Source organism: Heliangelus exortis, chromosome 2 (assembly GCF_036169615.1).
Source record: "Heliangelus exortis chromosome 2, bHelExo1.hap1, whole genome shotgun sequence".
Lineage (NCBI taxonomy): Eukaryota > Metazoa > Chordata > Aves > Apodiformes > Trochilidae > Heliangelus > Heliangelus exortis.
Window position 1 is genome coordinate 99,878,072 of NC_092423.1, and position 19,102 is coordinate 99,897,173.

At 43.3% G+C, this 19,102-nt stretch overlaps 1 protein-coding gene across 11 annotated transcripts in view; it reads right to left on the reverse strand.

Moving 5' to 3' along the window:
* Nucleotides 1-4,054: 4,054 nt before the first annotated feature.
* Nucleotides 4,055-19,102, reverse strand: part of MTCL1 (microtubule crosslinking factor 1) — a 107,320-nt gene continuing 92,272 nt past the window's right edge. For 8 of the 11 annotated variants that reach the window (XM_071737172.1, XM_071737170.1, XM_071737176.1 and 5 more), the window contains 4 exons: nucleotides 17,817-18,122; nucleotides 15,096-15,127; nucleotides 11,812-13,372; nucleotides 4,055-5,326 (listed from right to left, as the gene is read on the reverse strand). In XM_071737172.1, coding sequence (XP_071593273.1) covers nucleotides 5,117-5,326; nucleotides 11,812-13,372; nucleotides 15,096-15,127; nucleotides 17,817-18,122 — 2,109 coding nt within the window. In that variant the 3' untranslated portion in view covers nucleotides 4,055-5,116. Of the gene's footprint in view, nucleotides 5,327-7,764; nucleotides 8,304-11,811; nucleotides 13,373-15,095; nucleotides 15,128-17,816; nucleotides 18,123-19,102 lie in introns of those variants that run through there. The other 3 variants (XM_071737175.1, XM_071737180.1, XM_071737181.1) reach the window with 3 other exon arrangements.

Consider the following 19,102-nt stretch of genomic DNA (forward strand, 5'->3'; position numbering starts at 1 on the left):
CAAACATGCTTGAAGCTGTAATGAAAGACTTGCAATAAAGTTCTCAAAGTGTCTAAGTTCTGGAGGTCTCCTCTAAGGGCAGAAAAGTCAATGAGATTTATGTTCTTAATTGCCTAAGCACTTAACATTGCAATCCTTAGTAGCTAAAATATACAGACTGCTCCTCTCCTGTGTAAAGTGGGGATTTTTTCAATACTTCAAAACTGTGCCTGTTCTGCAGGGCTGAGTATTTTGGAACCACTTCAGTTCCAACCAACTCAGTATAAAAGGAGTTCTTGCTGAGCCATGCATTTGGGTTGAGCCTGTCCACCTGCACTCAGCTCTCTCTTCCGCAGCCTAATCCAGAGGGATTACAGTGAGGGAAAGATACAGAATGGGGATGAGGAGAGTACCTGGTTTTATAACAGTTTTCTGTGTAAACCTATTCTAAAGTCTTACAGCAGGGATTGAAAAATCCAATTAAGATATATATATATGTATAAATAATCTAGGGATTTAACAGGACATAAGAATTTTGCTATTGTTGGCATTTAATAGGATTCACATTGCATAGCCTAGCAGGACTCTCCCCTTTTAGTGCAGTGTCTGCTTACATTGCTCAGCCAGGCTTGCTGCCATCAGGAGACATATAAACTCAATATCCAAGGTAACTTCTTTCTTCTCACTCAGATACCCATCTATTTGCAGCTGCCAAGGACACTGTTTCTAATTTTATTTTTTTTTTTCTGTAACCTTCTCTCCCCAGATCTCGGTCCATCACCCTGGGCAAGACCAACCCAGGCACCTGGGTACCCTGTCTGTACCAGGGGAGCATTTCTGCCACTCACCTCTTGACCTCCTGCAGCTCTAACCTGCAACTGATGACTGCCAAACCAGGGACTTTTGAGAGGCTTCACTGAGTCTCTGCAGCTCCATCTCCACCTTTGCCTTCAAACCATTACCCCTTGGGAAACACTGCCTTTTGTCAAGCCAGCTCCAGGACGAGCAGCTGTGCTGAGCTTGAGCTCACCTGAAAATTCCTACCCAGGCTACCAAATGAGTTTCTCTCACCTTGTTTTCAGAAGGTGTTTGTCCACCGGAAAAGAATAAACAGTGAGAGAAAAAGGTCTTATATCTGCCCAGCTAAGAAAAAAAACTGGTAGTTTTGAGCAACAGATGATATATTTTTATTATTTTAGAGATATCTATGCCAGTGCAGTAATTTTTCCCACCCAGACCTGAAGGCAGAATGTCTCACACTCCTGCAAGATGGATAAGGAGATGATAAACAGGAAAAGGAAGCAGATTGTGCTTAAATCCATTAAGTCTGTCTAGAAAGCGGGCTGGGCTATGCAGATACAAAAAACATTAACTATAATTTCATATGAAAATCATATGTAATCAGCAACTTAATAATCTAGTAAATTGCAGTGATATACATAAAAGGAAACCAAAACAGAGGAAGAAGAAGCAAGCAAGAGATGTGGTACTTCCAAAGAGAGGTGGCTCCAGATACTCAAGGAAGGGCAGGAAGATGAATGCCTTACATCCACAAAGATTTCCTCCGCACAGTGGGCGTCACGAGTGGAATGGAGTGTTGGGAAGGAATGGTCCAAGCCCAGTCCTTGCCCTGTCTCTGAGGCATTAATACAGGTGTGGTGTTACCACGAATTCAGATACCTGGTTCTATTTTGGGTCACTGGTGACATCCAAGTCTGTCTGGTGTAGAAAGGGAAGGGCAGTGTGTCAGGGAATGGCTGGCTGTGGAGAGGCATGAAGAAAAGCTGGAGAAAAGTTTGACTTTTTCCCCTCATGGTGCCCACAGGGACACTGCAGTGTTGTGGCAGGAGGGACACCCTCACACCTAGGGGTCCTGCAGTCCCCCCCGAAAGCCAGAAGGGATGCCAGAGATTGCAGTCTTGATTCTGATTTCTGGTGTGTTACAGGACCAGGTGATCCTAAGGCCATTGTTTCAGGAACTACAAACCCCTGGGTAAAATCCATCTGTCCATTTCAGCCTCCTCGGATGAAGCTGTGACAGATGTATCCACATCCTCTTACACTAATTTGTGTGGCAATATGCAAGGCTTCTTCTGCCCTGATTATTTGTGGTGCAATAATTCAGATACACAGACACCAAGTGAGCCACAGAGCTTCTAAAAAAGCTTTTAATTTTATTGTAGAAGCTTTAAAAATAACCTTAGGTGGACTACAGAGCTGTCGTTTATCTTATGATTTGTTTACATAATTCTGGAAAGTGCTGGAATAATGAGGCAGGATATGAAGACAGGAAAAATCACCCAACCCCACCAACCTGAATACTGGAAGATAAAAGCCCCATTGTTTCCAAAGAGCCAGTAGATACATGTGATATTTCTCAATGTTTCTGTATTTGATAAATAGACTAGAAAGGAGCTTATGTTCAATTAATGTGATAATTTTTAAGATCCTCTGCAGAATTTCTATTTGTGCTTAACCTTCCTCTTCTTGCTGTCTCTCTTCTCTTTCAGCAGTTCCTGGTGTTTCACAAGCATTTTACCTGTCAAGCCACAGGCAGCTGCTTATCCTGATAGACCTTCCTATTTCAGGATGGCCACCAGCTAACTCTGCAGGCTGCTGTATCCTCGATTTGACAGGCAAATACCATTTCCTGGTATCAAAGCTACAAAACAGTCACCTGAATTTTCTTCTGCATCATTAAAAAAAAATAAAATTACAGCTCTCACAAGAAACAGAACAGCATTTTCACTTGCTGGTAGTCAACATTGCTGGTTCATTTGCAATTTTAACTTACTTCATCTAGCAGAAAGAGCTTTAAAGGAAGCAGGAGCCCCTCCCTCCCCACAAAACTGCTCCTTGTAATTGAGATTCTGAAAACAAACAAGGACCTTTCAGTTATGGCTGAAGTCTTCTTCAATAACCCCAGTGACTCTCCTTCAACCTTCTGAACACTCCTTGCACATGCTCCTCCTTGCACTCCCACACTGAATCTACTGCAACCATTCAGCAAAGTGTTGCAAGAAGATTTTTCAAGCAAGTAGGGTGGCCACCATGGACAATTCTAAGCATTTGGACTCGGAGGGGTGTCACTTAACACTCACAGAGAATGCTAGCAGGGAGGCTTTGGGACAGCTGGGGAGGCAATTATCAGTAACATGACTGTTGCTGTTCAGGACTGGCAGGAGACACCCCTTGTTTTGGCTGGAGTGTCCCAGAAAGCCATTCGGCAGCAGTACTTTTCAGTCACTGCCCATCTTGGACATGTTGACACTGGGCTAATAGCAATGGATATGGGAGGAATCAGACCTCAGCTGGCTGTGGTTTGAGAGCCAGGGAGTTTGATCTCATCCAACAGCTGAATTAAACTTCCTAGAAAGATGGCCGTGACGCAGCAGGACAGGATGTGAGGAGCTTATCGCTTGTCAGAACTAACCAGGAAGGTTTCTAGGGATCCCAGATGGTGCTCTTTAGCTAACGAGCCTCTGAAGGCCTCAGCAAAGGAAATCAAACCAGGAACGAGGCAGTTCAGCAATGGGATAACTAGTCAGAGCAGTTCTGGGGCTCCCGGAGGAAGCATGTGGCCAAACAGATGGTCCCAGGCAAAGTAGTTCCAGAGGCTTCGACCTCTCGGAAGCACATAAATTCTCAGCTCCATTTACTTCTCAGTGTTAGCCACCATTTTTACAAAAGCCCTGATTTTCTTGGTTTCTGTATGTAATGCAGATGAGGCAAAAGCTTGGATTAACACTGGGTATGTCATATTTTTGGTATTATGTTTATCATGGACAACTGAAAGCAACAAGCCATTCAGCCTCAGGGGAACCGAGAAGATGGGTCCCACTATCTGTGTAAGCAGCTGTTTCACAGTTCAGTGAGGGAATTAAAAAAAACCCTTCCCATGGCCTGATCCAGGAGGAGCACAGCATCATGTTTGACTTTGCCATGGTTTATTTAACATAAAGCAGTATTCTTCTTCCCTTATGAATAAAAGAGGAGTTTGAGGGCTTTCCTCTCCCCGTTTAATTGAACCTGGGAAATACTACCGTAAAACACCACGATGAAGCACTCCAGCAGCTTGTAAATACTGAGGGTTTTATTTCCACTTCACATGGTCTCCAACAGACTCTTAAACAAGACCAGTTACAATTTAGTATGCCCAGAGATCTCCATGGTTTTTCCAAAATGAAGGAAGGTCTCAGTAAACACTGTTCATAGCCAGTTGAACTGCTAACAATAATTTAAAAACTCTTTTTGTATAGTCAATGCAAGAATACCAACAATAAAAGTACAGTACAGGTAAATTCACAACAATATTACAGTGAAACAGATTGACTCACATTTATGTGATGGTACAGTAGCAGTATGTACATGCACTAAAGTGCGAGGACCCAGAGGCATGCAAGTCAAGTATTGTAGGTGTATTTTACAGCTAACTCCATAAGACTTTCTGAGGCATTCTTTTATTATTTTTTGTTTTTTACACTTTTTCTTGTGTTTACCTGTGTTCCCCTCCATTTCAATTAATACAAGCCTAGTGAACTAGCTTAATGGCTTTCTTCACTACTTAAAAGGTATCGCTTCAGAGAGTTGAAGCATCTTTAAGAACCTTACTTTTAAAAACCGGTAACACTGACATTAAAATAGAATAAAATTAACTTAAGACCCTAGTTTTACACGAAATAAAAAAACAACCCAAAAAAAACCCCCAGAACCAAAATCAAAAACATAACAGTGCAAATATAACCAAAAGGCAGTCAGTATTTGGAGAGAGCGCGAGCACATACTCAAATTCCCTTGAAACTTAGTTTACATTTTATTTTCAATCTTAACTTTATATATTTTTTACCCCCCCCCCTTTTTTTTTTTTCTTTTTTCTTTTGTGTTAATATACTGTATGTAGAAAAGATGGAGACAAAAATAGTTTTCTCGTCTATGAAAAAAAAAATTTAAGTTATTACAGGCACATTAACTGTTTCATTCTAGAAACACCTCAGTTTCCCAGGGTGGACATTCAGCAGCTGCGTCTGAGAACATTCTTTGACCTCTCCAAGTGGACCTCTCTCCTTGGCGGGCGGGCGGGCAGGCGGGCGACCTGGCAGAGGCGAGTGGTAGCCCCCTCCCCATCCCGGGGGAGGAGTCAGGGCAGGTCAGCTCCCTGGCTGGGGGTCTCTGCCGGGTGCTCCTGGCATCCGCTCTCCTCCGAGGGAGTCAGCTCTCCGGTGGCCTGCGGCTGTGAGGCAGTAGGGGAATGTGATGCCCATCGAGAGGGTGGGCGCCGGTTCGCTGGTCTCTCTGGCCGGGAGAAGCAGGGCTGGAGGGACGGGGCTAGTGCAGAACAAGGTAGTTCCTTGGCAGCCAAGAGAGCAAAAAAGGGGTTAGTGACTTGCGTTAGAGGCCGTCTGGGTGAGCCAAGAATTAAGAAAAACCGAAGTCAAACTAAAGCTAAGCATCTCACACGTCGAGGGGGGGGGGGAGGCACGAAAGCAAGCAGCGAACCGTCTGGCTGTGTGGGGGCTCCAGGTTATCTGTCTGTATGGCTGTGATTTATGGAACAGGTAAGGAGAGAATGCAAGAGAGAAGCCTGGGATGAGCTGGAATAGCTGACAAACTTCCATTTGCTAATTCTCCTTGTGCTAGAAAGAGAGGAGCTGAAAAGTACATTTGCATGATAATTCAGGGAAATGCACTATTCATCACATTGCTCTAAGTGGCTTGGCATAAAAGAGACAGGTTTGGCATTTGCAAATGGGGTGAAAATCAACCATCGACTCCTTTTGTCTTCTTCAGAGCTCTGGCTGACTTGCAGGAACGTCTTCTTAGCAGAATAATGACTACAGAACTAGTTGTGAACTCCAGCTGGATGAAAGATCAGGCTTACCTACAGATTTCTTCTTCTGGAACATCACTCCTTATTGCCAGCTACTGAAGCCTGAATTACAGGATTCAGTGGTACTGTACATTAAAGACAACATTCACAGAAATGGAAGAAGATGGAAAATTTTATTTCTCTAACTTTCTACTGTTCAGGCTTTGTTAGCCTGCCTTTCTGATTAGAAACAATCTGCAACTGTAATTTTTCACCCTGGCACTATGCTGGTAATTGCCTCTACTATTTATGGACTTTGCTCATAGCACAGCTAGGCCTCCTGCCTCTCTGTGAATGCTCCTTACATCAAGACAAGTGATTGCAGGACCAACTCTGTCATAGTGCCAAAGCCAAACTTGTGCATTTTCACTGCATAGTTTGTGCCTTAAAAAAGCAAATCAGCGGAGTTTGTCAACCTGTAGAAATGTGTACACTGAGGAGCAGTCACTGGAGAGGACAGAAGAGTTCAATAAAAAAACAGTCTCAGAATCAGAGTGCAAACTGGTGATACATGAAGAGAGAGACCAGACAGGATACAATGCAAAGGAGAAGCTCTGGCACAGTGAGGCACAGGGTGACACAGTGAGAAGGAAAGGATTCAGTGCACTGTTTCACATGGAGAAGGAGGAAAGTGACTGGGGATGGAGAACACTGGAGGAGGTAACATGATGTGATTGGCAGCAAACAAGCAAAGTGATACCCCACTGAACCTCCCTGTTGCAGCAGGAAGACCAAACGTAACTGTTACATGACAGAAAGGTCAGTTTTGAAGACACAGAGCTGAGAAATGGGAAATGGAGCTTGTGCAGGTGTGTATTTTGGAGAGAGTGCAGTGTCAGATGTGGGGAAGCCCCTGTGAAGACCAAACCTCGGTGCCCTCGGACAACATGCAGTCAGTCAACAGTGAGATCTACGGTCACATAGCTGCAGATGGGTGCTAACAAGAATACTGACTCTGTGTCCTTACTTCACCTTATCCCAATGTGCTTGGGGCAACATATGGTCTGTGAAAGCTGCTGCTAGAGTCAGATTTGTTAAAAGAAATCCAGACACGCAGCAACACTCACAGGCAATGCAACACGGTGATTTGAGGCTGTGAGATTTGTGGGTTTTGTCTTAGCCTCTCTCTAAGCAGTGGCTTAAAATGACATCTCTAGAGCTCTGCTTGCTTCTGGCTGCTTTATTGTCCTTTCATAGCAGTAAATGAGAGTCAGCGTGGCATTAACAAAATTTATTTCCACTGTTGCCTCCCAGCTCAAAAGCCTCTCTCCAGTATGCCTGCAGATGTTGGTCAGTTTTTACTGTAGGGCAGGACTAAGCTCATCTTATCTGTGATGTACACATGCTCAGCACAATGCAAGGCTGTGCTGGCAATGGATGTTGCTCCAGGGCCAACAAGTGACTGGCAGCATAATCTTACAAAGTGTTGGCTGCTGAGTCAGTCACCCTCCCTCTACAGTGCAGCTTCCTCAGTGTGAGCTGAGGAAATACAGCCATGACAAGGAAACCATCCAGAATGGTTTGTGAAATCTCCTCGCCTGCCGTATGTAACTGGCATAGGTAGAATTATTTAAAAAAAATAATAGCCCGTGGGTAATTTAGTTTGGTGATTGCTTGGGGGCATGGGTGGAGAGGCAGAACTTCTTAGCCTGGACATTGAAAATGGGAATTATTTCAGCTTCAGTTTCTAGCTATTTCCTAAGCCAGGCTGTCAGCTACCATGGCTATTCCTATAATAATAATAATAATAATAATAATAATAATAATAATAATAATAATAATAATAATAATAAACCCCAGTTTTCTGGCTCTGAGGTGGAGTGGATGGTCACAGATTCTTCTCTCCCTCTGCTGCAGCAACCCCACACACTGGGGGGGGGAACAGTCTAATGAGCCAAGGTGATGGTCAGCCCTCTCCCCATCCCTCTCCCCCTCCTTCTGATGCCAGACCTGAGGGAACACACCCAGAAGCAGCCAGAAGCCCTGTATATGTATTTGTCAAAAAAAGAAAAAAACCCCAAACCAAACGGTTTTGTTATAAATTTGAATCCCTCCCCCAGTGTTTTTGCATGCTGTCATGTTGGTCTTAAGTTTTTCCAATTTTCTAAAGTTTAACAAAAAAAACCAAAAAAAAACCAAACAACAACCCACCACAAAAAATCCACAAAAAACCCCAACACCACAGCACAACTTTTGGCTCAAGCCCATGATGCTGTGGGAGGGAGCAGATGGGCTCCTCTCCTGAGCCCTTCCTGACCGTCGCATCTGAAGGACCCTGCAGGGATGTTGGGTGCGTGCCGATAGCTCTGGGACTGTGGTCAATTATTTCCCTTCATTAACCCACACGTTCAAAAATGACTGCTTGTGGAAAGCTCTGGAAAGAAGGTAGAAAGGACTTACAGCAGTGAGGCAGGCAGGGTTAGAGTCCCCAGGGGGCAGTTAATAAGACAGTTTGGTTCTGGACAGAACAGACAGAAAAGAAAAAGAAAGCAAGTAGGTTGGAAAGAACTGTTTTAATCAATTAATTTTTTAAAGTGCAGATTTCATGTCAGCAAGGAAGAAGTCTCCAGATGTTACTACCCATTCAGATCATGTTACCGCTGTTATCACAGGGAAACTAATAATAAGAAATAAAAGATAAGCCACTAGCAGAAAAAGATTTAGAAAAGAAGGAAGCAAACACACCAACCTTTCACAGTCCTAGCACAGTCCCAGAAGTGGACATAGCATTAAACAAACCAAACATTTCTATTCAGCAGAGAAAGACACCTGTTACCCTTCACCAACCTTGATTAGTGTTAGGAAAAAAACTCATGTTTCTGTGAAAGAGGAATAAAGCTGTAGGTTTGTTGGTTTTTTTTTTTTTTTTTCCTTAGTTTGATTTCAAGAGAGAATTTCTGCTCAGGAAACCTCTAACAAGCAAAAAAGCTACTAATTCTCTCATGTTTTCCCTGTTGCTCATGCTTACGTTGCTCAGGTTTCAGGAAAGCACTTTGCCTCACTCTTCTCCCTTGTTTTAGTTTAACAGTGATACTGGATGGGAGACTCAGACTATAGTAAAAGCCCTTTAAATGTGGCAGCACTTCCCCTTCTTTTAAATACTCCCACTCCTGTGCCGAATGGTTCAGATGCAAGTGTGAGGCAATTGCTCTGTCCCAGCAAGCAGAGGACACAGCAGCTGCCACCTCCTGTGGGGGTCTCTGTGGATGGTCCTTTCACAGTGCTGTCCCCAGAAATGAGTCTGATCCCCAATCCAGGACTGTTGTGTAACCTCTATGGATTATATGCTCATTAATCATAGCAGAAAAAATGTTCATACAGCTCTTACGTTGTTAGTTAGATAATGCTAATCTGCATTTTTAATAGTAATATTTATAAATCCCATGATATGCAAGTAAGATGGTGGCTTAGTGAATAAGCAGGATCAGACACTAGTAGGCTGCAATTGGTGGATACAAATTTGCTTGCAACCAGCTCTGGGCAATTTAGAAAATACAAAGTTATTACTACTCTGTATGCATCTACACTCACGCACACATACATATGTATGTTAATTATATATATAAATATATGATCTAGATTTCATATTTGCAGCAGGAATATAAAAGGAAGGTATGTAACTAAACCACTCAGAAGCTCAAATCAAAGAAAAGCCATCAACAGGTGCTCCATACAAGTCTAAAAGTCATCAGTACACCATGCCATGACTGCAGAAACAAGAAGGCATTCGGTGGTAAGAAGGTCACTTGTCTTGGCCAGAAACCCACAGGTGAGGGTGAAGCAGAGAGGGGATCTATGGGAGGATGACAGGGGCACGATGTTGCCACATGTACATTCTGCCTCCTCCAAGATCAGAATTCACTGAGCTGCTGCATCTGGCTTTGTACAAAATTGTGCTAAGTGGAATTTGTACAAAGTGTAATTTGTGTGGTCAGCACAATCCATAAATAACCCCAGGCATCTGCAGAGACTAAACTTCTCTGTGGTTTGTTTCCAGCAGCAATCCCATGCCTCATTAAGTATATCTTGTAGATCATCCCCTCACCTAGGAAAAGCTAAGCTCCTTGAGTGAATGCCCACCACCTTCCTTTTCAATGCACATTCCTGAAAATGACAGGACCACCCAAAGATGTGCATCTAGAAAACAGTACTAACAACTGAGTAAGAATTGCAAGGAAAAGCAAGAATTAGCTTTGAGGTTCAGAACTCAAAAAAATAAGCAAAATATGCTGAAAATTCACAAAGAGGACCAATTTTCTGCCAAGTTGATGGACAATGAGTTTTTTGCTAAACAGCATTGTCCCAGACCTCTCATGCATCAAACTCAGGTACTGCCACCAGCAGCAATTTTGATGATGTGGAACAACATCCATTTAGTTATACTTGAAATCTGCTGAGACATTTAAAAGATGCAGGAGGAAATCAATTGTTTCCTGACATGCCTTGAAGGCAAGGCTGTGTTGAACCCATAGGAGCACACACTTTCAAATAAGGACTGGTAGTGCATTCCCAGTATTTCAAACTAAGAAAACAATACAGAGATAGCTAAAAGACTTTAAGAAATGAGGCCACTTCCTACTTTCATTCATACTGAGGTTTGTGCACAAAGCCTGCTTCCATTCAGTGATATTTATAAGGTGCACGTGGTTTCATTTTTGCAAGTACAAATGCCCTTATTTATATCTCTTTAAATTGCATATAGGCAATTTATCCTCAGGCAAAAAAGATCATGTCCTCTGAACAGGAGAACCATCCTCTAGTGCAAGGCAAACTGCAGACCAAAAGTGCTCAGGTCCTCACAAATCCTTCAAGCCAACTGTTGAGTTGAAAATGGGGCTTGAACCTTGCCTTGAGGTTCTCTGAGGCAGGAGTGGTAGGAGTCAGCCCGGTGAGGCCCAGGTGGGATGTCTGGGGCACACAGGGGTCAAGGAAGAGCTGCTACCCTGCATCTGGGGCCCACCAAAACATCAGGATGCTCAAGGGGCAGCATGGGGCAGAGAGGATGCTGGGCTGTGCCCCTGACCTGGTGTCACCAGCCAGCAGGGCAGATGTCATTTCAGTGCTGTAGCAGAAAGGCAACATGGGTGGGTAAGAGCTGGGCATATTAAGTTTCTTCAGGCCTCCTCAGGGCAAAACTCTCGAGTCCACAAAGACTCACCAGAAACAAGATGCTTAGACACTAATAACTGAAAGCTTTTGTCTGTCATGACACCATCTTTTTTGTTGATTGCTCTAGCACCTTACTGTACCTGAATCTCTGACCCCCAACACCTGGCCCTACTTGCTGAGGCAGGTAATGACTGTTAAGCTGTTGACAATAAAATAGTAATAAAGAGTTCTTAATCACTAAGAAGGTATGTGTAGACTAGTTGAGTATATTTTTTTTCTTTTTTTCTTATTTTGTGAGGCAGAGAGTCAGTAGCAAACACCATGCCATTTAGTCACATTCACAGACCCCCATAAAACTTAACAGGATCCACCCAGGAAAGGTAAGCTGAAGGCCCTGAAGTTTTGGTTCAGGGTACTATAGAGACTATTTTTCACACAAACTTGCTAACACCCATTCTTTTGTAGGAGAAAGAGTCTACCTTTCCATCCAGCATGAAAGAGATATTTACTCAAACCCAGAGTCCCTGCAGCATCTGCAGCATGCTTTGTGACAGGAAGCCCTTAACCCAGTCATTCAGAGGAGAACCATTTCTATCTTGTAAAGGCATCTTTATCCTGTAAAGGGTAAAGCTCTTCTGACACTGTCAAGCCAGATAAGCTGTCAGGATAGAAACTAAATTCTTTAATGAGTTCTTCAGTGACTAATCCAATAGTTTCATGACTGGGACTGGCTGGTGACATGACAGGACTAGGAAATTCATTGCAAATACTCACTAGGACTGCAAGAGATCTTGTAAAGTATTTGTTCAAAGAAGAGTACAGTTAGCCATAGGAGGAAAAACAAACAAGCTCGTTACCTCTATGGACCCTGGATCTACTTTGACAGTTTCTCCTGTGCTGTTGTCATTGCTAAGATTTGGTGGGCTGTGTGAAGATAGTCTTCTCTCTTCCTTTAAGGCGTGCTCCAGAAGCTTCTTATTCAAGATCCTGGCAGCATTTTCTGCGAGTGTGTACCCTGGAGGAGCAGACAGGTCCTGCCTAATGCTTGTCACCTCAGTCCCTTCTTCCTTTTGTGCCTCTGTGCCCAAGCGGAGAGGACTGGGTGATCTGCCACGGGCATTGGTACACGGCTCCTGCACAGGGCCCAGTTCTGGTCTGGGTTCTGCTGACCTTGACCGGCTGCTAGACCTGGGGCATTTTTGAAAGTTCTCATGAAAGATGGGGCTGTGGTCAATAATGTTGAACAAACTGGAGAGGCCATCGTTGATGGTGGTGTGGACAGGACTCTCCCTTGTAGTGGTTGACCTAGCCCAAGCAGATTCACTGAATCCTTTCTGAGGTGTGCCGGGCGAAGTCCGGTTATTTGGCTGGTCTGATTTGGGAAGGATTTTTCTTTGCAGCTTTGGGGAGCCATATTTGGGGGAGCAGCATGTGCGTTCAAACTTGGCCTGGACCTTTTCGATGACAGGGGTCACTTGCCTGCTTCTTAGGCTTCGGGATGGCGAAGACACAGGCGTGGACCCCCCCTTTGGTGTCAGACACTTGTGTGGACTGCTGGTGATGCTGCGCAGCGTTTCTGTCTGCAAGCCAACACTGATGGTCTGAGTGGTCTGTGTCCCTGTCGTCCTCACACCGTTGGTTTGACACGCAGTGTCCTTAAACTGAGGCTCTGCTGAGCTGGAGTTGGAGCGGATTGCGTTTCGGACAGAGAAAGCCACCTCCTTCATATCATCACTCATGTTTTTGGACATCTCCAAGCTGTGCAAAGGTGAGGCAAAGCCCACAGTAGTGCAAATAGGACGTTCAATGGGATGAAGACCACTCTCCAGAAAATCCTTGTGATGTTTGGCCAGGTCACAAGACCATCTCCCAAACATATCCGAGGAAGCACCTTTTGTCTCGGCAACATTCCCCATAGCTTTGGTCACGGAAAACAGGAAGTCTGGCTCAACCTGGTTTTTTCCTTCGCTGCTGGCTATCACCGAGTTGTCAAACCTACGGACAACCGGTGGGCTGTGAAAGACCCGAACTCCCATTTTTTCACTTACACCATGACTCCTCGTTGACTGCTTCTGGCAGTGTTCCGGGCTGGTCATGGTGTTAGTTGTCATGGTGACACTGGTGGTGAGGTACCATGATGATGCCTGGAAGGAATCTGATGCAGGATCACTCCCAGCTTTCCCAGTTTCTGTCCTTTCTGCCCAGCCTTCTGCAGGCTTCTCGGTGGCCCCACCATGGTTCCTAGTGTTACTATAATCCCAGTTTTTGTTGAACTCCTCGATGTATTTCAGATCATCAGGGGACAGGGGAGGGGTTATGTCATCTTTGCTGTTGGATGAAGGCAAGTTTTTTTCTGGTAGAAATGGAGATATATCCATGAGGCGCTGAAATTCCGACATGGAAGAAACAGACATCGCTCTGGAAATGGAAACGCAAGAGAGTCACTCACAGGTTTTGAGATAAACCACAGTGATTTGCTTTCAGCAGCAAACTAAGTCAGAAAAACTGAATTGCACTATCTCCTTATATAAAAAACCATTTTAGCCTTCTCTTTCATTAAAGTTCTCTTTTATTATCTTTAAAATGGCTGTGAAACTCAAACATTCCTGCTGTGTCACCAGAAGTATCAAAAGATTTGTTCATGGCTCTTCATTTACTGCTTTGTCATGGATTACTGCTTGGCAAATGTCTGAAATACATAGCAGTAGGATACATTTCATAAATATACTGTTCACAGAAAAGGAGTGCTTGTGACAATGTGAGGCACAACCTTCAAAGCAAGTGTGGAGTATCTCCAGTGTGCTGGGAGATCACCAAGTCCAGCCCAGCTCCTGAGACTGCCCAGGCTGCATAGCTGGTGTGTGGAGGTGTGGGACACCCAGCCTGGATGCTCTAGCACTGAACTGGTTCGGAGAGTTGAGCTTGTGCTAAAATTCAACCAAAGGCAATTACCAAGTGATAATGCTGGGTTCTTGGTTTTCCTGCATTTCACTACTTTGTACAAATCACAAGCATCCATCCGAGTTGTCCTACTAGTTCATTTTAAGAAAAAATTAAACCAAAAGAGAAGCTTTCTGAATGGGACTACTTAAAAAATGCAAGTGAATGTAGCTATCAGTGTTCTCAATGAGCCTGGGGGAGGATGCAGCAAGCACTGAGTTTTATATATCAGTGATCTGGAGAACACAGCAAAACCATCCTGAGTTTTTAATCAGGAGCACCAGCTGCAGTTAGGGTGCATCTCTGTTAGGAAGTTAGGTGAGATCAGGAGTGTGGTTTTGAAGTGGATCCCCACTTCAGATGTTCTGGTTTGCATCAGGGGGCAAACTCAGAAAGCATGGGCTGGGTTCTTTTAGAATCATAGATTCATAGAATTGGCTGGGTTGGAAGGGACCTCAGAGATCATCAAGTCCAACCCTTGATCCACTACCGCTGCAGTTACCAGACCATGGCACTGAGTGCCACATCCAGTCTCTTTTTAAATATCTCCAGGGACGGAGAATCCACCACTTCCCAGGGCAGCCCATTCCAATGCTTGATCACCCTCTCTGTAAAGAAATTCCTTCTAATATCTAACCTAAACTTCCCCTGGCACAACTTAAGACCATGCCCTCTTGTCTTGTTCAAAGTCGTCTGGGAAAAGAGACCAACCCCCACTTGGCTCCAACCTCCTTTCAGGGAGTTGTAGAGAGTAGGGTTGTAGAGTAGAGTTGTAGAGAGTTTTGGGATGAAAGTGAGCTTGAAGATGCTCTTCAGAAGCACAGTTAATGCAGTCTAGGGTTAGGTGGGAACTCAACCCATGGGATCAGACCAGAACCAGTTCAAACCAAAATATCCCTGGCATGCATGGTCTCTAGCACCAGCACTGTTTTCCTCCATATATTGATGTCTGCAGGTCTGCACTACTTGCTAAGGTAGGTGTAGCTCCATCCACTTCCATACAATTTGATCATTGTGCACCACAGCTGAATGTGGCCCAAGTTAACCAGAGCAGAACAGAAGGATACTGAGAAAAATCAATTGCTGGGTAAATATATTATTCAGGCTGCTTAGAAGGTGGCAGTGCTCAGGGTCTGTGGCTTGGAAGCCAGGGAGCTGGCAGTTGAATGTTTGCTAGTTTTTCCCTGTACGTCTTACTCACCTTTGAAGATTTCCTTTGTGTGTTTCTTCCTCCTGAATTAAAACACAAACAAACAGGGTAAGTTATTTCTGAACCTGTTGGTGCCATTAGCATGTGGGTATTTTGTCTTTCACTTCCTGTTAGTTGCACCAGGTATGTCTCCAAAAAGTGGCTGATTTTCCCTCTTATAAGGAATCTTAAATTGCCAGGGGGAATATTCTTCACTTTGTACAGAATGAGTAATTTCGTCAGGAAAACAGAATGCATAAGGAAAGCTCAAATACCAAATCTACAATAGCCTTGAACTTTGATAGTCCCATAAGATCACAAATGGAAGTAAGCTGCAAATGGCTTTTTTCCACATGTACAATAGATTGGTTTGGGTCATAGAGTTATGTGAGTTAATTTGTACTGTGGAGAAAATCTGCTTTATGCCAGAGACCGTGCTGAAGTAAGGTGTAAACTGGGGTCCTTTGACATAAGATTTCATTGTATGTTCTCTAGGAAGGAACAAATGGCACCAGCTGAAACTCATTAGGTTACATTACGCGTGAGGAAGACCAGTACTTGTTTCACGGGGGGAATACCTACAGCTTACTAAAGGCATTAAGATGTTTTATGGCAATTATTTCCTTGAGACAATTCCCAGAATAAGTTGGGGTTTTTAATAGATACTTTTGAAGCAATTGCTCTAGTGTTATTATTTTACCTGTTTGCTTATATTTCTAATAAACTGTAGGCAATATAAAATGTGATCAGGAAAAAAGAGTGTTAGTACATATCACTTTTATTCGACCTCCTAAAATCAAGTACATTACTAACACAGAAGTATATTTCAAATTGTGATTATTCAAAAAGAGCTCCATTTAACTCAGCAAATGCCTTTCTGGTATTTATCTAGAGTCAGAAGAAAAAAAAATAGGAGTCAACTGGTCTTCCTTGCATTCACTCTTTAAGACTGGGATAATGTGGGTGGTTTCACTGGAGTTATTGCAGAGTAAATCTGGCCTAAGTGAACAGAGACTCAGATTGACTTCTACTGCAGTTAGCTCCACAAAGAAAAAGCAGTGGGGAGAAACAGTCAGCAGGCTGCAGTTGCTGCTGTGCAACCTCAGTTTAGCTGTTCACTAAACTCCCATCAGTCTCGCTTGAGCAAACCCTCTAAGGGCAAATGACTTTGGCCCGGTTTCACTAAAGCATGCTTTGAAGGAAAGAAGCTATGCAAATATCACTGAGGCCACATTTTGCTGCCAACACTTTCTTAGTGGTAGTAGTGTCTGAAAAACAGGGAAGAGAGAGGATCTCCCGTCTTAAATAGACTGAATTTGAAGAAAACAGCAGTAAAAAATAAATACAAAACATAGATCCCTGACACTGGTATCAACTTTCTTCACTAAACACTTGAATATGTATAAAACAGAAGCTCAGAAATAATCAATATGGGATCTCACACTACCAGCTGTACGTTATGGAACTGAGAGAAGAAAACCAAACTGGAACATACAGGTACCTATAGAAACTTAAAATATAAGACAGGTGATCACGTTTCTTGCTTGTCTTAATCTTTTTTTTTTTTTCTTCTCTTCTCAAAGAACTTAGTTTCCCAGTCCTTTCACAGAAGTGCCTGGGTCAGATTTTCACAGGTTCACACATTAAAGTCAAGGTACACCAGTGAACCTGGCCCTGCAGGGAGTTTGAGATCTACCCGTTGACAAACTTTTTCTAGAGCAGTCTCATTTTCAAGCCAGATTACACAGACACATCTTTGATTTGGAAGCTTCTACTTCCCTGTCTGCTGCCGTCAGTGCACTCAAGCAGTATTTACGTGCTCAGAGCCCATGCTGAATGTCTAATCCATCAGCACAAATATGAATTTTTTTCAGGCAAGAAGAAAGTACCCAAAACTTTCATCAAGCCTGCTTGATAATTTTAACTTCTTTCAGTCTCCAAATGCTTCTTGGTCTGTAACAGTGGCTAATATTCAAGGAACAATACAAAGGTGGTATTAGCCTTTTGAAGTTGTAAGGTGCTTGTGAACCTTCTCAATGCCACTAATACCATATGCTAGTACACAGGCTACTTTGTACCAGCATATGCGGATGCTGGCTTTCATTCAGCAACAATATAAACAGAAATGTGAAAGCCTGGAACTGGTGAAAGTAAGCCTGCAGTAGAGCAGAATTTAGCAGGATGCAGACTACATTTACTATGGCATCTCTTGGCGCAGTGTTTTACATCTTTATAGCTCTATGGTGTCATCTCAAGGTAGGTAATTCACCGATGAAGAAGAACTTCACTTATTTTTTTAACATCTCACCTCACTTACTTTATGCCAATCTACTTAAAAGGCAACCACAAGGGAACAACCAGAAGTGCCTCTCTACAGCACCTTCTGCTTTACTAACAATGTTAGTAATGTTTCTTCATATATATACATATCTACTTACAACTGGAAGAGATTTATGACATTCTAAACCAATATGTTGTGTCAAATATAGTTATCCAAACATGAATGGCCACGAGGTGAGGTAATCTTTGGAACCTTTAGGATGGCTCCCCATTTCTCAGGTGACTGACAACCACCTAACCAGCTCCTAACAAGGAATGAAATCTTTTCCATCCCAAACCCTCTGTAAGTAGTGCCTGTGACACAATACCTCACTTCTTACAGCAAGGGATGCCATACCAACTCTGACATTAGAGATAACACAACAGCTTGATAAAAGGTAGAAGAGGGCATACTTCTGCTAATCCGCTCAAGAACTTGTCCCGCTCCAGCTGCCGGGAGCGGTGCTCATCGGACTCATCGGGGGAATCCAGGGACAGGGACTCCAGGAAGAGGTTCTCCTTGGCACTGCACCGATCGCTCTCCCTCAGCTTAGACAGCGACCGATCCTCAAACTGAATGGTGTCTGAGTCAGAGAAGGACCTTGACCCCATCGGGTGAGGCACGTGGAGGTTCCCCTGGGTCGGGAACGGGCGAAGGTTATTCTCCTTCTGGTCACACAGAAAACCACCTCCTCTTCGCGGGCTCACTTCTTTCTGAAGCTGGAGACAAAGCAAATTAAAAGGAACAGCAATTACTGATGTAGCGTGTGGCGTTTCGCAGGACTCACCTGTGCCCTGGTGAGGCACCGCGAGGTCACCATCCAGCTCCGGGGACCTCAGCTTTGCTGTCCTGGCCCTTCCACAAAGGCAGATGTCTCTAGGACTTTGATGACACTCATTACTCAAGGGATTTTGAGTGATTACATGTGTATGTGTATAATTTTGCTTATTTACATTGTATACAGATATACGCACTGTATGTATATATATATATATACACGCACACAAAATAATGCCTCTGTCTGTAACCTGCTTTTTAAGGAAACAAATAAACACTGACTGATATTTAAAAGCAAATTTGATGTGACATCCTAAAGCAATACAAGTAGGAGCTCAAGGAAGAGTGAGTGACTTGGAGCCTCATCAAAACAATTTTCCCTCTAGTCAGCAATACAAAGGCTGCATTTTTATGCACATCATTTGTTTCCAGAGGTGGAAAATTCCACTTTGCAAAAGACGAAAGCTTTGTTTTATAGATGGTATAGCCCTAATAGAAAGTCTGGCTAGAAAGTTTACTATTTGTACAGAACAGCACTGTCAAAAGGATGAATTAAGCATGCAAAGCACGTTTGAAGAAAATGCATATTTATAGAAAGGCCATCAAAGCTATTAACTCTACATTTAACTCTATTAACTCTAAATTTTGCAAAAGCTGGGTGAAGAGAGAGTGAAGCACAAGTGAAATTGTCAATCTTAAAATTAGATTATGTGATAAACTTCTCCTTCAATTGTAAAGACAACAGGATAAAATAAGTAAATGATATTTTCAAACATAGTATGTGACAGCAGGAATCTGATAAGTAACTCCAACATTTTCTTAAAGCAGTGAACTAAGATTACCTAAAATAACCTGCAAACCCAAGAAGGCATTTCCTAGGACCCTGGAGACTGAGAACCTACAAAAGGTGTTTGGAAAAATT